The 14280-nt window shown below is 46.8% G+C and overlaps 1 protein-coding gene across 4 annotated transcripts in view; it reads left to right on the top strand.

Annotated features, from left to right (window-relative positions):
- The window catches only part of AGRN (agrin), a 257909-nt gene that overhangs the window by 200092 nt on the left and 43537 nt on the right, over window positions 1-14280 (top strand). For all 4 annotated transcript variants that reach the window (XM_082229651.1, XM_082229652.1, XM_082229653.1 and 1 more), the window contains 6 exons: window positions 251-415; window positions 5860-6003; window positions 6785-6909; window positions 8384-8489; window positions 10206-10574; window positions 11732-11866. In XM_082229651.1, the coding sequence (XP_082085777.1) occupies window positions 251-415; window positions 5860-6003; window positions 6785-6909; window positions 8384-8489; window positions 10206-10574; window positions 11732-11866 (1044 nt within the window). The remainder of the gene's footprint in view (window positions 1-250; window positions 416-5859; window positions 6004-6784; window positions 6910-8383; window positions 8490-10205; window positions 10575-11731; window positions 11867-14280) is intronic.

Here is a 14280-nt window from a genome sequence, read left to right as displayed (position 1 = left end):
GGAGGCCCCATTAGCTAAAGTGGTGCTTCAGGTTAAGAACAGTTTCAGGTTAAGAACGGACCTCCGGAACGAATTAAGTTCTTAACCCGAGGTACCACTGTACTTGGGTCCGCCTTGTGTGTTTCCCATGGGCATCCGGCTCGCCACTGAGAAACTGGAAGCTCTTATAACTAGATGGGCTTTTGCTCTGATCCAGCAGGGCTCCTTTTATGTTGTTAAACATATCTGACCTCCTACCCGTCTTTTGCAGGTACCTGCCACTGTAACCCCTACGGTTCCTATGGAGGAAGTTGTGACCCTGCCACGGGGCAGTGCTCCTGCAAACCTGGCGTGGGGGGCCTGAAGTGCGACCGCTGTGAGCCAGGCTTCTGGAACTTCCGTGGCATTGTCACCGACAGCAAGAGTGGCTGTACCCGTGAGTATTGCAGTCTCAACCACGAAGGGGAAATTTTTGCCAGGAGATCCTGGAGGTTTGAATGACTCCTGCCCAGCATCAGCAAAGCTGTTTGGTGGCAGAGTGAATGTTGACGTTGCATTTTTATCGCATGCTCTTGGGAAGGTGCAGTAGATCAATAGTAAATCAGGCCCTTTGCATGCAGAAGATCCCAGGTTCACCTCCATATAAAAAAAAGGGTCTGATGGTAAATCATAGAATTTTTGAGTTGGAAGGTACCCCAAGGGTCGTTTAGTCCAATTTTAGGAATCACAGCTGAAGAATCCCTGACAGATGACTATTTTTAAAACACTGAAAGAGAGTCCACCACCTTTTGAGGGGGTCCGTTCAACTGTCAAGCAGCTCTTACTGTCAGAAAGTTATTCCTAACGATTCACAGAATCATAGAATTGTAACATTAGAAGGGACCCTGAGGGTCATCTTGGCCAATCCACTGAAATGCAGAAATCTCTTTTCATGTAATTTGAATTCATTAGTTTGGGTCCTGCCGTGTGGAGTAGCAGAAAACAAGCTTGCTCTATTTTCCATGTGGCAGGCCATTAGGTGCTTTAAAATATGAAGCTAATTGGATCCATGAGACTTGATATAAGGCAGTTTCACATATCCAGTTGTCTTTTGCATGCAGAAGGTTATCTCCCTGTTGGGCTGGGGAAGACCTGCCTAAGACCTTAGAACAGCTGCCTCCAACCTGGTGCCCTCCGGATATTTTGGATTACTGCTGCCATCAGCAGACTCCCATGCTCTTGGTCTGAGGTCTGCTCATTTTCAGACTGTTTTGGCCTTGGCAGTCATACAAGGAGCAAACCCCCCTTGGAAGCTGACAGGCTCCATGCCCTTGCCATGCAAGACCAAATCTGTGAGCAATAACAACGTCCAGGTCTGGAGGTCAGGTCACTTCCACTGTATGTGGCATGAAGTCGTTTTTCAAAGAGTTGCAGCACGTAGCCAGATTTACAAAAGGTCTGCCTTAGGTTCAACTTGTGTGTTAATTTGAAACAGATGAGCCTGTGCTTGTAAGATGTGGAGAAGGCCTTGCGGCAAGGGAAATCACAAATCCCTGTCAACAGGCTGGAGGAAGCTGATCTGACCAATTCCGTCTTGTTAGTTCATGGGAGTTGAAAACTCCAGATGTTAAGTGGAAGCTTTCCCCCTCCAATCCCCTTCTAATAATAATGTTCTGCAAAAACATACCTTTCCTTTCCTCCAGATGGTAGAGAAATTTGTTCTGATGCCTTCCAGATGCTGGCCATGGGAGAAACCCGACACACTCTTTTCCAGATGTTAGTAATAACCATTTTGGGTTTCACTTAGCCAGATGTTAGTAGTAGTCCCCATGAGAAATGTATTCTTGCTCTCCTCCAGATGTTAGCAGAAGCCCCAAATTTAATCCCGCCTGTTGTCTCCAGCTGTAGAAATGAATATTTTGCCAGCTGACTGAATAGGAATCAACCTACATTTTGTTCCTAGCTTGAAGGTGTTAGGTTTTCCTGTAGACTTCAGCCTTCCAATTCATAAGCTTTTAGTTCTTATTGCTGAGGTGACACGTGGCTGAAGGCTCAGTAAAATTGATGAACCATCCACCATGCTACATTTACATTTATTAATGTGGAACAACAACAAATAGCTTTCAGAGTATCTACTTCCAGAGCAACTTGCAGTGATACGAAATTAAAAACAATAAAACAAAAAGAACAGATTCGCACATACAAATAACTATATCAATGTTTTATTTAATTTTATTTCTTACATTTATATCCTTTTCTTTACTCCAAGGAGCTAAAGGAGGCTTGTGTGGTTCTTACCCCCTTTCCTCTCCATTTTATCATAGCAACATCCCTGTGAGATAGCTTAGGTTAAGTGATATGATGGCTGTCCCAAAGCCATACAGTGAGCTTCGGGGGGGGGGGGGAATTCGAATTGCTACAACTTTCCAGTCTGACACACCAAACACTATATAAACACAACAGCATAGTAAAACCCAAGTTAAGTAGTGCCTTAAAAAGGAGAGGGGGAATTAAAAAGGCTCCACCTAGTGGTTATGAGAGGAGGTGCCAGGTAAGCTTTCTTGACCGGGTACCACAACTTAAAAGGTCGCCACTTGCCTAACTCTGGTCACCATAGGTGACTAGGTGAGTGGGGTGCAGAAGAGGCAGACAGCATTCTACCCCTCCTCTGGCAGCCCTCTGCATTCCTTTGCTAGGTACAAAGGAGAAGGGTGTTCTACCTTCTTCTCACTCAGCAGCAAGCAGTGCTCTGTCCTATCCTTGTCCAGTGTAGGAGCCCACAGTGCAAAACAGCAAGGCAGGCAGGCTGCTTCAGCACCAAGGAGAGCTCCTAGTGAGCAGTGCAACTTGTGCTCCAACACAGAAGTGAACTGAGGATTTATTGGCTTCCAGTTCTATGGGCACTAGTGCTGCGGCCTTGGGTTCAGGGGGCTCCTGGTCCACGTATTCCGTTTCAGGGATAAGAACCCACTCTAGCTCCTTAGCACCCAACTCTGAATCCTGGTTGTTGCTGGGGCCAATGACATGTACTGTCCATTCTTCAGAGTAAAAAATTGCAGACTAGTAACTTTTGGTTGGGTTAATTTAGACTCCAGGCCAATAGTCCAGTAGTTTGCTGGTGGAATGCAGTTTTCCTTCTGCTCACCCCTAGCTAAAAACCCAACTCTCTGTTCCCCAACACCAGTGTCTTCCATTTTCCACCCCTCCTTTGACACCCCAGATGGCCCCTTATATTTCTGTTGAGAAATTGGGGCAAGGGATACAGCCCAGTCTTGATCACTTTCCCCAGATCTGTATTGAGACTATTCCTCTGTGCAAATAAGGAAGTGAACTGCGATAGGGCAAGTGGTGGTGGTGGTGGGGTTAGGGGAGAGAGAGAGAGAGAGAGAGAGAGAGAGAGAGAGAAGTGGAGGCAGGGGAAGGCTGTGTTAATTTCAAGCTCCATTGGAGACAAAAGCAAAGGAATCGATAAGGTGGTGAGCGGGGAGAGGGCGGAATTATCATGGGAAGAAGAGTTATTTGGAAAGGATAGCAAACAACAAAGAATTGTGTGTATGTGTGTGTGTGTGTGTGTGTGTGTGTGAGAGAGAGAGAGAGAGAGAGAGAGAGAGAGAGAGAGAGAGAGATTATTATAGTGATACCATCCCCCTCTTCCTTTCTCTCTTGGGCGATGGATCCGAATTGTTCTGAAGCAGTCATTCCTCAAATGGAGATGGCTTTATCCATCCCAGCGATTAAAAACAACAAGCCCTTCCTCAGAGTTCAGCACTGAACTGGGAGTTGAGACTCTTGGGTTCCATCCTGGGTGCTGAGAACAAGTGTAACCTCATTAAAGTTATAAAAGCCCACGCTCACAGTGGGCTTAAGAGCTAATAAGATCACGCTGGGAATTGGGATGTGTGCATCTAATGGCATCACTCATTAACCACTGGAACTGACGACTGGAAGGGGATTGATGAATCCTCCACCATCCCAAACCCAGCTGTCCCTTCTCAAAAGGAACCCGCTGTCTGCAAAATGAACCAGAGAGTTTTGTTTTCCGTTGAGAATTTTCAGACAATAAGTGGTTTTGTCTTATAACTTTATGCCCCTCTCCCTCCCATTCCCTTCTTAAACGCTCAACAGAGAGCTGGGAAATTCATTGGGGGTGGGGGTGGGGTTGCAGTCAGGATTTGCCTGTCTGGTGTGCCTAGAGATAGAGCCAAGAACATCTGCATTTGTGCTCATATGCCCTTTAATTTGGGGTCATGATTGGAAGTTTTACAAGACTAGCTGGGTGCAGAGGAATGGTGGGAGGCACCAGCTAGGGAACCCCCAAGGAAAGAAGACTCAGAGGCAGGAGATTGGTGATGGGATGACAATGAGTGGTCAGAGGGAGAAGAGGGAGCAGATTAGCAGGAGGAGGTGCTAGAAGCTGAAGAGGCAACAGGATTAAGTGATCAGGAAGAAGCTGTGGCAGACAGCAGTCCGGAATCAGAGGCAGAAGTGGAGGCTGGAGAGAAAGGGGGCGCAAAAGGCAGAGATGAGGCAGGCTAATGATGAATCCAAGGAGTCTCCCCCTCCAGCTGTAATCAGCTCCCCTCCCCCTTGGTCTCCCAGAACCTGCAGAAGTATGAAGAGGGCAGAGCAAAGACAGATCAGGCGGCGAGGTCTCAGGTTGCAACTGCCTCATTGGGGAAAGAACTACTGGGGAGTTGCTGTTCTTACTAGGCCTGAGCTGTTTTGTTTCTTTGAATAAAGAGTTAACTTCGCTGACACCTTGTGAGTTATTGTTGATCTGCACCCAGCTATATACATGGCCCTCCATGTTGACCTCAACTATCCATGCAGCCCATTAAGAACATCAGAGGTGGCCTTAACTCATACGTAAACATTTTTGAGGTTTGCATTTCACAAATGCCACACAGATGGCAGTTCCTATCCAGTCATGACAAATGATAGTCACATCCAAACCACACTTTTGAAGCACTGTTGTGACGCTTTAGGAATCATTCCTTTAGTGTGGCAGAACCTGTACTTTGTGGAACTCCCTGCCCATTGATATAAGGCAGGCGTCATCACTGTACCCTTTTAGTGGCCTGATGAAAACTCTTCATGTTTGGCTGCATCTGTTCTTAATTTTTTTATTGTGTTTTAGAGGTTTTTAAATAAGTTTTTGTTTTATTTTAAATTGTCTTTTTTTAAAAATCACAGAATTTTTGCCCTCACCCCCACTCTGGGCTCTTTTGGGAGAAAGGGCGGGATTGATAAAGATATTATATTTAATAAATAAAAGGATATATTGAATACATAAAAGAACAAGAAGAGCCCTGCTGGAGGAGAACAAAAGCCATATAGTCCAGAGTTCTGTTTCTCTCACAGTGGGTCCATCAGGTGCTTCTGGGAAGCCCACAAGTGGGGCAGGAAGGCAGTAGCCCCCTCTCATTGTTACTGCCTGATATTTTCAGTTGGTGGTGGAGTGGAGCACATAGCAAGAGGGAATGGTCTCTTGGCATTTGATGTACTTTCCCCCACTGGCATTTGTTACCATTTCCCTTTAAAACTTTCGTGAAATCTATAAGTTAAATGATGCATTGTCATGGCAGTGCGCTAAGGGTTGTTAGGGGCCTCAAACACCCCTCCGTTCTCTTCGCAGAGCTACAATTCCCAGACTTCCCTGGGAAGAGGGAGAGTGATTTTTAAACCACTTGAGAATTATAGCTCGGTGAAGAGTAGAGGTGTGTGTGTGTGCCTCCTAACAATTTTCAGCACCTTTAGCAAACTACAGTTCCCAGGGGAGTAGCCATGGCTGTTTAAAGCAGTATCATAGAGCTTTAAATGGATGGGGCCAGAGTGAGGGGGGGGGATTTCTGTGTCATATATTCAGTTTGTTCCTTCCCATCCTGTTGCCTTCCTGTGAAGCTTGCCACTGTGATCCCGTGGGCTCGGTGCGCGATGACTGTGAGCAGATGACAGGCTTGTGTTCCTGCAAAACCGGCATCACTGGCATGAAATGCAACCAGTGTCCCAACGGAAGCAAGCTGGGAATGTCTGGCTGCGAGAAAGGTGAGCGGGGAGGGGTTGCTTTCTTCAAACCCAAGATTGCGGTATAATACAACTGTTTGTGAATATGGCTTTAACACCTCTCTGGCTGTGTGCACCCCACACATCCTAAAGCACATTGCTTCCCCCAGAGAATCCTAGGATTCCTGGCGCTCTTAACAAACTACAGTTCTTTGGGGGGAAGTCATGTGCTTTAAATGTGTTTTATAAATGCAGCAGTGTAATGGCAAAATCAGAAGTGCAAGGTCCCTTCATGGTAGTCACAACCACACCCTTCTAAGATGATACAATATTAATTAGGGGTGCATTGCAACAATTAATGCAAGTCTCCATGTATTGCTTTTCAGCTAGATCTACTATTTCAGCATGTGCACGTACATGGACAAAGGATTTGGAGTGCTCCAGTATCTTCTTTCGGGGGGGGAGGGGCTTAAGTTGTGCTTCCCATGTAGCTCCATCCTATATAACAGAACTTGCACACCACTCTCTTGAAACGGAAGCACCTTGTGCTTTCAGTGTTCCTAAATGCTTAGCATGGGGGCATACAGTGGCAAAGAAGCTCCCCTTTCGTGCAGATTGGGCAGCTCTAGGATGCTAGAGACAGGGACCCTGCTGCAGAAACAGTGACCTCCCGTGACCCCAGACCACTTCCCCACTGCTTAGATGTGTGGTGTGCATGCCGCCTCCATCATCTGCAAAGATAGACCTACCAAATGTTAGGCAAAATCCAGGTGTATGAGTTTTCATGCCATGCCTCTACTGTTATTTATCCTACCCTACTCAGACCCATCTGCACCCTCGTCCTGCACTGAAATGGTGTGTGAGTTTGGGGCATCCTGCGTGGAAGTAAATGGCTTTGCACACTGTGAGTGCCCATCTCCACTCTGCACGGAGGCCAACATGACCAAGGTAAGTAGACACAATTGTGTCCATTTGTAGGACACCCACCCACCCACCCATGACATTAGTAGATCTAAGCTAGTCATGTCATTAATTTCAGTGAGTCTTTTCTGACTAGGACATCACACGGGAGACAACTCCTAGAATTTATTGTTCCCATTTTACAGATTGGGGAAACAGATGAGCTTATTTACAGCTGAACTCGAGTCACCTGCGGTCTTATTACAACCTGACCTTGCTTCACCTTCCACTGCCCTCTCTTCTCGTGTTAGCTGTTGCCAAGAAAGTACTTCTTCATTCAGTGCATAGTTAAATCATGAAACTTGCTACTTCAGGAGGTGGTGATCGCCACCAACTTGGATGGCTTTAAAAGACAATTGTCGGAAAAGGCTGTCAGTGGCTATTAGCCACAGTGGCTATACTCTGCCTTCACAGTCAGAGGCTGTAATGTTTTTGAATATCAGTTGCTAGAAACCACAGGAGGCGCTTGGGCCCTACTTGAGCGTTCCTGCAGGCACCTGGTTGGCTACTGTGGGAACAAGATACTGGATGAGATAAACCAATGGACTGATCCAGCAAGTTTTTCTTATGTTCTTACACTTTTATGTTCCTATACCCCCCAAATCCTACTGGGCTTTGATCTCTGTCCCTGTTGTATCAGCAGAGGAGCATCCCTATTGCCTCTCCACTGGAGAACCTGGATAGCTCAGTTCATAGAATCATAGAATCATAGAGTTGGAAGAGACCACAAGGGCCATGGAGTCCAACCCCCTGCCAAGCAGGAAACACCATCAGAGCACTCCTGACATATGGTTGTCAAGCCTCTGCTTAAAGACCTCCAAAGAAGGAGACTCCACCACACTCCTTGGCAGCAAATTCCACTGTTGAACAGCTCTTACTGTCAGGAAGTTCTTCCTAATGTTTAGGTGGAATCTTCTTTCTTGTAGTTTGGATCCATTGCTCCGTGTCCGCTTCTCTGGAGCAGCAGAAAACAACCTTTCTCCCTCCTCTATGTGACATCCTTTTATATATTTGAACATGGCTACCATATCACCCCTTAACCTCCTCTTCTCCAGGCTAAACATGCCCAGCTCCCTTAGCTGGTTAGTGCACGGTGCTGATAACGCCAAGGTTGCAGGTTAAATCCCTGTAAGGAACAGCTGCATATTCCTGCAGTGGACCGGATGATCCTCAGGGTCCCTTCCAACTCTATGAGTCTGAAGTGCCATTATCTGTTTCACTCTCACTCATTCACACACCACACACATGTCAACAGGCTCAGGGCTGATGCTCAGCAGCCATTGGATTAATTGTTTTGATTAATTGTTTTGCTTTCTGCCTTATTGTGTTTTTGATATGGCTATAATGACTGTGATGGCCCCCTTTAATTTTAATCCTATTATTACTGAGTGCTGCTTTGATCTCAACACAGTTGCTGTGGAAAAGCAGAATTACAAATATTAAATCTGATCAACTATCCTAGGTCTGCGGCTCGGACGGAGTGACCTATGGTGACCAGTGCCAGCTGAGGACCATTGCTTGCCGACAAGGGCAGGTCATAGAGGTGAAGCACTTCGGCCAGTGCCAAGGTAAATACATGAGCACCATGTCAAGCTTCCTGTTTGGGCAGTGGCGTAATGGTTGTAGAGTGCTGAACCTGGACTTGGGGCGCCAGGGTTCAAATTCCCATATAGCCACAAAGCTATAACCGTGGGCCAGTCACCATCTCAAAACCTAACCTACCTCATGGGGATGTTGTGAGCAGAAAATGGGGAGGGAGAAACCACGTATACCACCTTGAGTTCCTTGGAGGAAAAGTTGGCATATAAATTTAATTCATTAATAGAGAGATAGAAAGATAGATAGGAACTTGGGGACGATTGACTGATTGATTTCATTTGCACCTTGCTCTTTAGCCATAAAGGGTCCCACAGTGGTTTATATGCAGCCAGGTAAAACAAGACATTCCCTGCCTATAGGCTTATAATCTATATTTTTAAAAAAATGACACACAAGACAAAAGGGACAGGGGGGGTGGGGTGGGGATCAAACTCAGGCATCAATTTTTAAACAGCTCTTTTTAACTACTAATGACAATCAGTTATGATTACCAGGGGTGCTGGGGATGCAGTTGTGGGGTTATGGACCAGCTAAAATGGACACAGGACTATATATTTATTTTTACCTTTGTAACCTGCCTTGTAGACCCAGTAGGTCCTCACAAAACATGAATGGGGATACTGTGACCTTTCTGATGTTGGGCTACAACTCCCATCATCGCTGCCCATTGGCAATGCTGGTTGGGGCTGGCAGGAGACAGATCCAGAGCTAAAAATGTCCATTTTAAAAAAACACCAGTGGAAAGATCCAAATGTCAAAAGCTGCCGTCAAGGTCTGAGTTAAGGTCTGGGAGCTATTCAGCCTTCCGATGTTGTGTGAATGTAATAAGCAGGGCTCAAATCTTAATGACGAGCCTTCAGGTTTTTCGACCCTGTAATTGTCAAAAAGCCAGATATCAGATTTGTTCTGAAACAAAAGAGAGCAAATATATACACTCTTTTGAGCCTTGGTGCCTGATGAGAGGTTATTGATTTTGGCATGTGATATGCAAGCCAATCTGATGGACTCACTTGAGTTGCAAACAAATTGGTATGGGAGCAGGTCTCAAATTCCAAAGGCGTGCTTTGAAAATCTGTTATCTCACAATCAGCAGTGGAGCTAAGTCATTTTAGACTCTTGACTCCGTGGCCATTTTTTGTGTATCAGGGTATGTGTGTATGTCTTTAAATAATAAAGTGCATTACTTCACCCACTCCAACATGCAGTCAGCACATCCTACTGTATTTGAGGTCCCTCCTGCTCCCTTCTGCCCAGTGGGGCCCTGGACAGGTACCCCAAAGTCTTGATGGCACCACCACTAAAAGAACTATTTCGCCCCAGTTTTAACATGGCGATGAAGAAGCACCATGTGTCACACATGCAAACTTGTCACTAATCAGAAAAGTAGGGAAGGCCCCTCATTCAGTGGTAGAGTGCCTGCTTTGCATGCAAGAGGTCACATGTTTAGTCCCTGAGATCTCCAGTCTGGAACCCTGGAGAGCCACTCAGTGGAGATCGTTCCTATGATAGCCTACTAAGTGCTTTGCAAACTACAGACAGCAGCACCCATGAGGTTTATTCACCCACTTCTCTGTCCCCATATGTGCCTTGTAGACTGAGCCAGCTTTGGCAGGTGATGTGTTCTGCAGGCCTGACTGGTCCTGGCCTGCCTCTTAACCACTGCCTTCCTTTTGCTTTCCCTGCAGAATCCATCACTCATGCCAGCCACGCTACACCACCTGCAACCTTGGGATCCCTTCTCCCTCCAACCCCTCAAGCCACCCCCCAGGTTCCTGAGCTGCCCAGGACGCCAGGCAGCTCCCAGCACTTTGAAGTCAAGGCTTCCCCACAAAGCCACCCAGTCACGCGACGGATCAGCACCTCCCCTCGCCCAGCCACAACTGCTTGGACCACGCATGGTGTCCGCCAGACCACAATCCGACCTCTGTCGACTGCCCCGGTTGTCCCAGTCACCAGCCAGCCGGCTTACGTTGAGCCAGGCAGCGCAGAAGGCAGTGGGGACCCAGAGATGGGCATCAGTGGAGACCAAGAAGGCAGTGGCACAAGCTCCACCGGTAAGCTGGCTGCGCCGTTTTGATGTCAGTTCTTTGTTGCCTGAGGACCATGCAAAGGGGTCGTATTGACTTGGCAATGCATTCTCCCATGCATTTTATACCTAAAAGGGTATGCTGTAATCTGGGTGCCACTGTGGAGAAGACCATGTCTCTGGAAGGGGGGAACCACATTTTTAGGCTGGCTTTGCTGATCAAGTTTTTCTTTAAAAAAAATGTGACTACCAGGGTCTGGTTGGGCCCTACACAGCAAGTTTCTTGTCTGTGTGGCTTTGGAGTGCAAGACTCTCAATGGCTACTAGCCACTTAAGGCTATATTTCCCCTCCAATGTTGGAGGCAGAATGCCCCTGAATACCAGTTGCTGGGAATCATAAGTGGGGAGAGTTGCTCTCATTGTCCACCTAGCAAGCTTCCCATCATGGTTGGTCACTGTGAGAAGAGGATGGTGGACTATGATGGGCCATTGGCTATTCCAGCAAGATTTGCTGTGGTGTTTGTGTCCTGCTTGTGGCCTTCCCGTTGGGGCATCTTGTTGGCCTCGGTCCAGTATACCTGAAGGAGTGCCTCCATCTCCATCATTCTGCCCAGACACTGGGGTTCAGCGCCAAGGGCCTTCTGGCGGTTCCCTCGCTGCAAGAAGCCAAGTTACAGGGAACCAGGCAGAGGGCCTTCTCGGTAGTGGCACCCACCCTGTGGAACGCCCTCCCACCAGATGTCAAAGAGAAAAATAACTACCAAACTTTTGGAAGACATCTGAAGGCAGCCCTGTTTAGGGAAGCTTTTAATGTTCAATAGGTTATTGTATTTTAGTGTTTTGTTGGACGCTGCCCAGAGTGGCTGGGGAAACCCAGCCAGATGGGCAGGGTATAAATAATAAATTGTTATTATTATATTATTGGCCCCTGTGAGAAAAGTCTGCTGGACTAGATCAGCCCTTTTGAACTGACCCAGCAAGGCTCTTCTCAGAGGCAAATTTGCAAATATTTTCCTCACAGTAAACGTGGTAGCCCTTTTATCACAGACCTGTCCTGCAGGAATCTGATCAAGGAAAACAACAGAATGTCCACAAAGAAACCTCTTGTGATAGGAACTTTAAAATCCTAAGATTTCTTCTTCTCCCCCCAAAAAGATTTAAAGCCTTCATCCTGTTGTTATGCAGGGGATGAGGAGATGGAAGAAGTGAGGGTCACGAGCACCCCAGTTATAGAGAGGGCCACGTGTTATAACACCCCCTTGGGATGCTGCTCTGATGGCAAGACAGCTGCGGCCGATGCAGAGGGAAGCAACTGCCCAGGTAAATATAGTTTTGTTCAATTGTAGCCTGACTTCCATGGGCAAAGTGGTCCGTAACTCACCTTAGTTGGGAACAGAATCCCAGCTCTGCTTAAAATCCGTTAAACTGTCAGCCCAGGGACTCTGCAAATAATTGTAGTTTTGCAAAAGAGGGTACTGTTGTGCTCTGAGGTACAGCACGGCCCAACCTGGTTTCAGGCTGGAATGCAAGGCAGTTGTATGGGTTGGATTCAAGGCAAGTCCAGGAACACAGAGCTCTGAAGCTGTTCTGGGAAGGAACAAGCTATAACAGAGCCCTTTATATAGTAGCAGCAGGAACAGCCTTACCGGTAGCACCAGCTGTGTTTCAAGAGGCTGCTCTACTTCAAGGACCCAGCCTTCTTCAGTAACCTCCTGTTGTGATAGAGCAGGGGAGCCTCACATTTTCCTGGGAGTCCTCTGAATCACATCCTCGGGGTGGGGGCCGAAAGCGCTTCTGGGGCTGACCGTGCATGCCCTCTTCTGCTTCAAAGTCCTTGCCCTCATCCCCTGGTGTTGCGGATTCAGACTCCAGGGTTATGACGGCCATGCACCTTGGTGAAATTTGGTCAGCATTGCTACTCTGTCCTTGGCGACCTTTGAAGACTAGCTCATTTCAAACCTGTTTCTCCTGACCTACTGCTCCACTGCCAGTGAACCCTGGGTCAAGTAATTCAGTTTTAGGGACCAGGCCTTAAGTTCCCTCACAAAACTTCAGATCTCTCTAGGAGTCGAACCATGGCAGTCAACCCTGCTTCAGCCTACGTTCAGTGTTGACAATGTAAACATTCCCTTGGACCAGGGATGGGGAAACCACGGCCCTCCAGAGGTTGCTGGACTCCCATTTCTGATCAGCACAAATCCTCCTGGCCTAGTTTGGTTGGGGCTGAGGTGAGTTGTAGCTCATCAACATCTGGAGGGCCACTTTGCCAGCTGCCCTGAAGCTCCTGTCTGGCTCCTTGTCTCCTCTGCTGTTGTGGCCTTGGGGATAACAATGAGGGGTTTGAGGACCAAGGCAGTGGAGGAGGGAGAATCCAGTATGGTGGCTGGAATATCTGGGTCCAAAGACTCCTGAAGGTCTGACCATGGTGTAAAGGGATCATTAGAGAAGGAGCTGATTTCTTAACTTTATAACGGTGTTATACCAATCTTTGGTGCGTCAGCATTTGGAATATTGTGTACAATTCTGGTCACCACACTTCAAAAAGGATATGGTAGAGCTGGAAAAGAGCAAGCAAAATGATCGAGGGGGTTGGGCAACTTCCCTAGGAAGAAAGATTATACTATCTGGGGCTTTTTAGTTTAGAGAAAAGGTGAGATTAAAAGGCGATATCATAATTTATAAAATTATGGAGGAAATGGATAGGGGGGAGGGAACTGCCTCCCTCTTAGCACTAGACTTTGCAGGACTGACAGCTACAGTCATCCCACTGATGTCTTCTAGGAAGCTGGCCTGGTTGCTTTGTGTTTCCCCATTCTTTTGAAAGAATGCAGTCCTGACCGTGCCCATTGTGATACTACTGCTCATTGCCTGTTTTTCCTGGGGTTGAGTGGGCGTTCTTTTGAAGTCCATGGAAACATCAATGCGTCTGAGGAAGAAGGTTGCTTCAGACCCTCCTAGAGACTGCAGAGGAAATGAAAACAGGGCAGCCAACAGCAGCCTAATGGGCTGAGTAGATTTGACTCTGCCTGATACCAAAACTAGAGCAATCTGCCTAAGCGGCTTCTCGAGTCCAGCTCTGCTCTTCTGCAGTAGCAATTACAGCAAAATGTCTCATGGCACCTTAAAGACTCTTGGCTGTTTTTGCTGAAAGACAAGCAGAGATGGCTGACGCCTCTGGAACTTGAGCAGAGATTGAGCCTGGGACTTCAGCAGGCAGGACACTTTTTGCTCAGCTACCACTGAGCTGTGGGTTAAGCTTCATAATCAGAATGTTTCCCAGGTGTGAGTGTCCTGATTTCCCCGTGGACAAATGAAGTGGCTTTATCTTTACTGAAGGGAAATGTATGCTACCCTTCCTCCCAAAGGAGCCTAATAAAAATCACAATTGAAAACCAAATCAAAGCACATTGGAGCATTTCAAAACGCAAAAAACAAAAAAAAAAACCCAGCAGAACATCTAACACAAATTTAAGAACAGATGTAACCAAATAATGCATTTGGATAGACCAGCTGAAGCAGCAAACCTACATGGCTTAATTTGAGGACTGATGTCTTCTACTTTCACAAAAAGTAAGTTTCTAGTCCCTATTGCTACAGAAGCAAATGTCAACATCCCTTTTTGTCTCTCATTATAACTCTCAGAATAGAAAAGCATAGCAAATGGCCAGGTAATTAGGGTTGTATCCAATCTACTCCTTCTCAGAGTCGACCCGCTGAAATTAATGGACATGAAT

Source organism: Podarcis vaucheri (genome assembly GCF_965113315.1).
Source record: "Podarcis vaucheri genome assembly, chromosome: 7".
In the NCBI taxonomy this organism is placed as follows: Eukaryota; Metazoa; Chordata; class Lepidosauria; order Squamata; family Lacertidae; genus Podarcis; species Podarcis vaucheri.
This window is presented reverse-complemented; position numbering and strand designations above follow the sequence as displayed.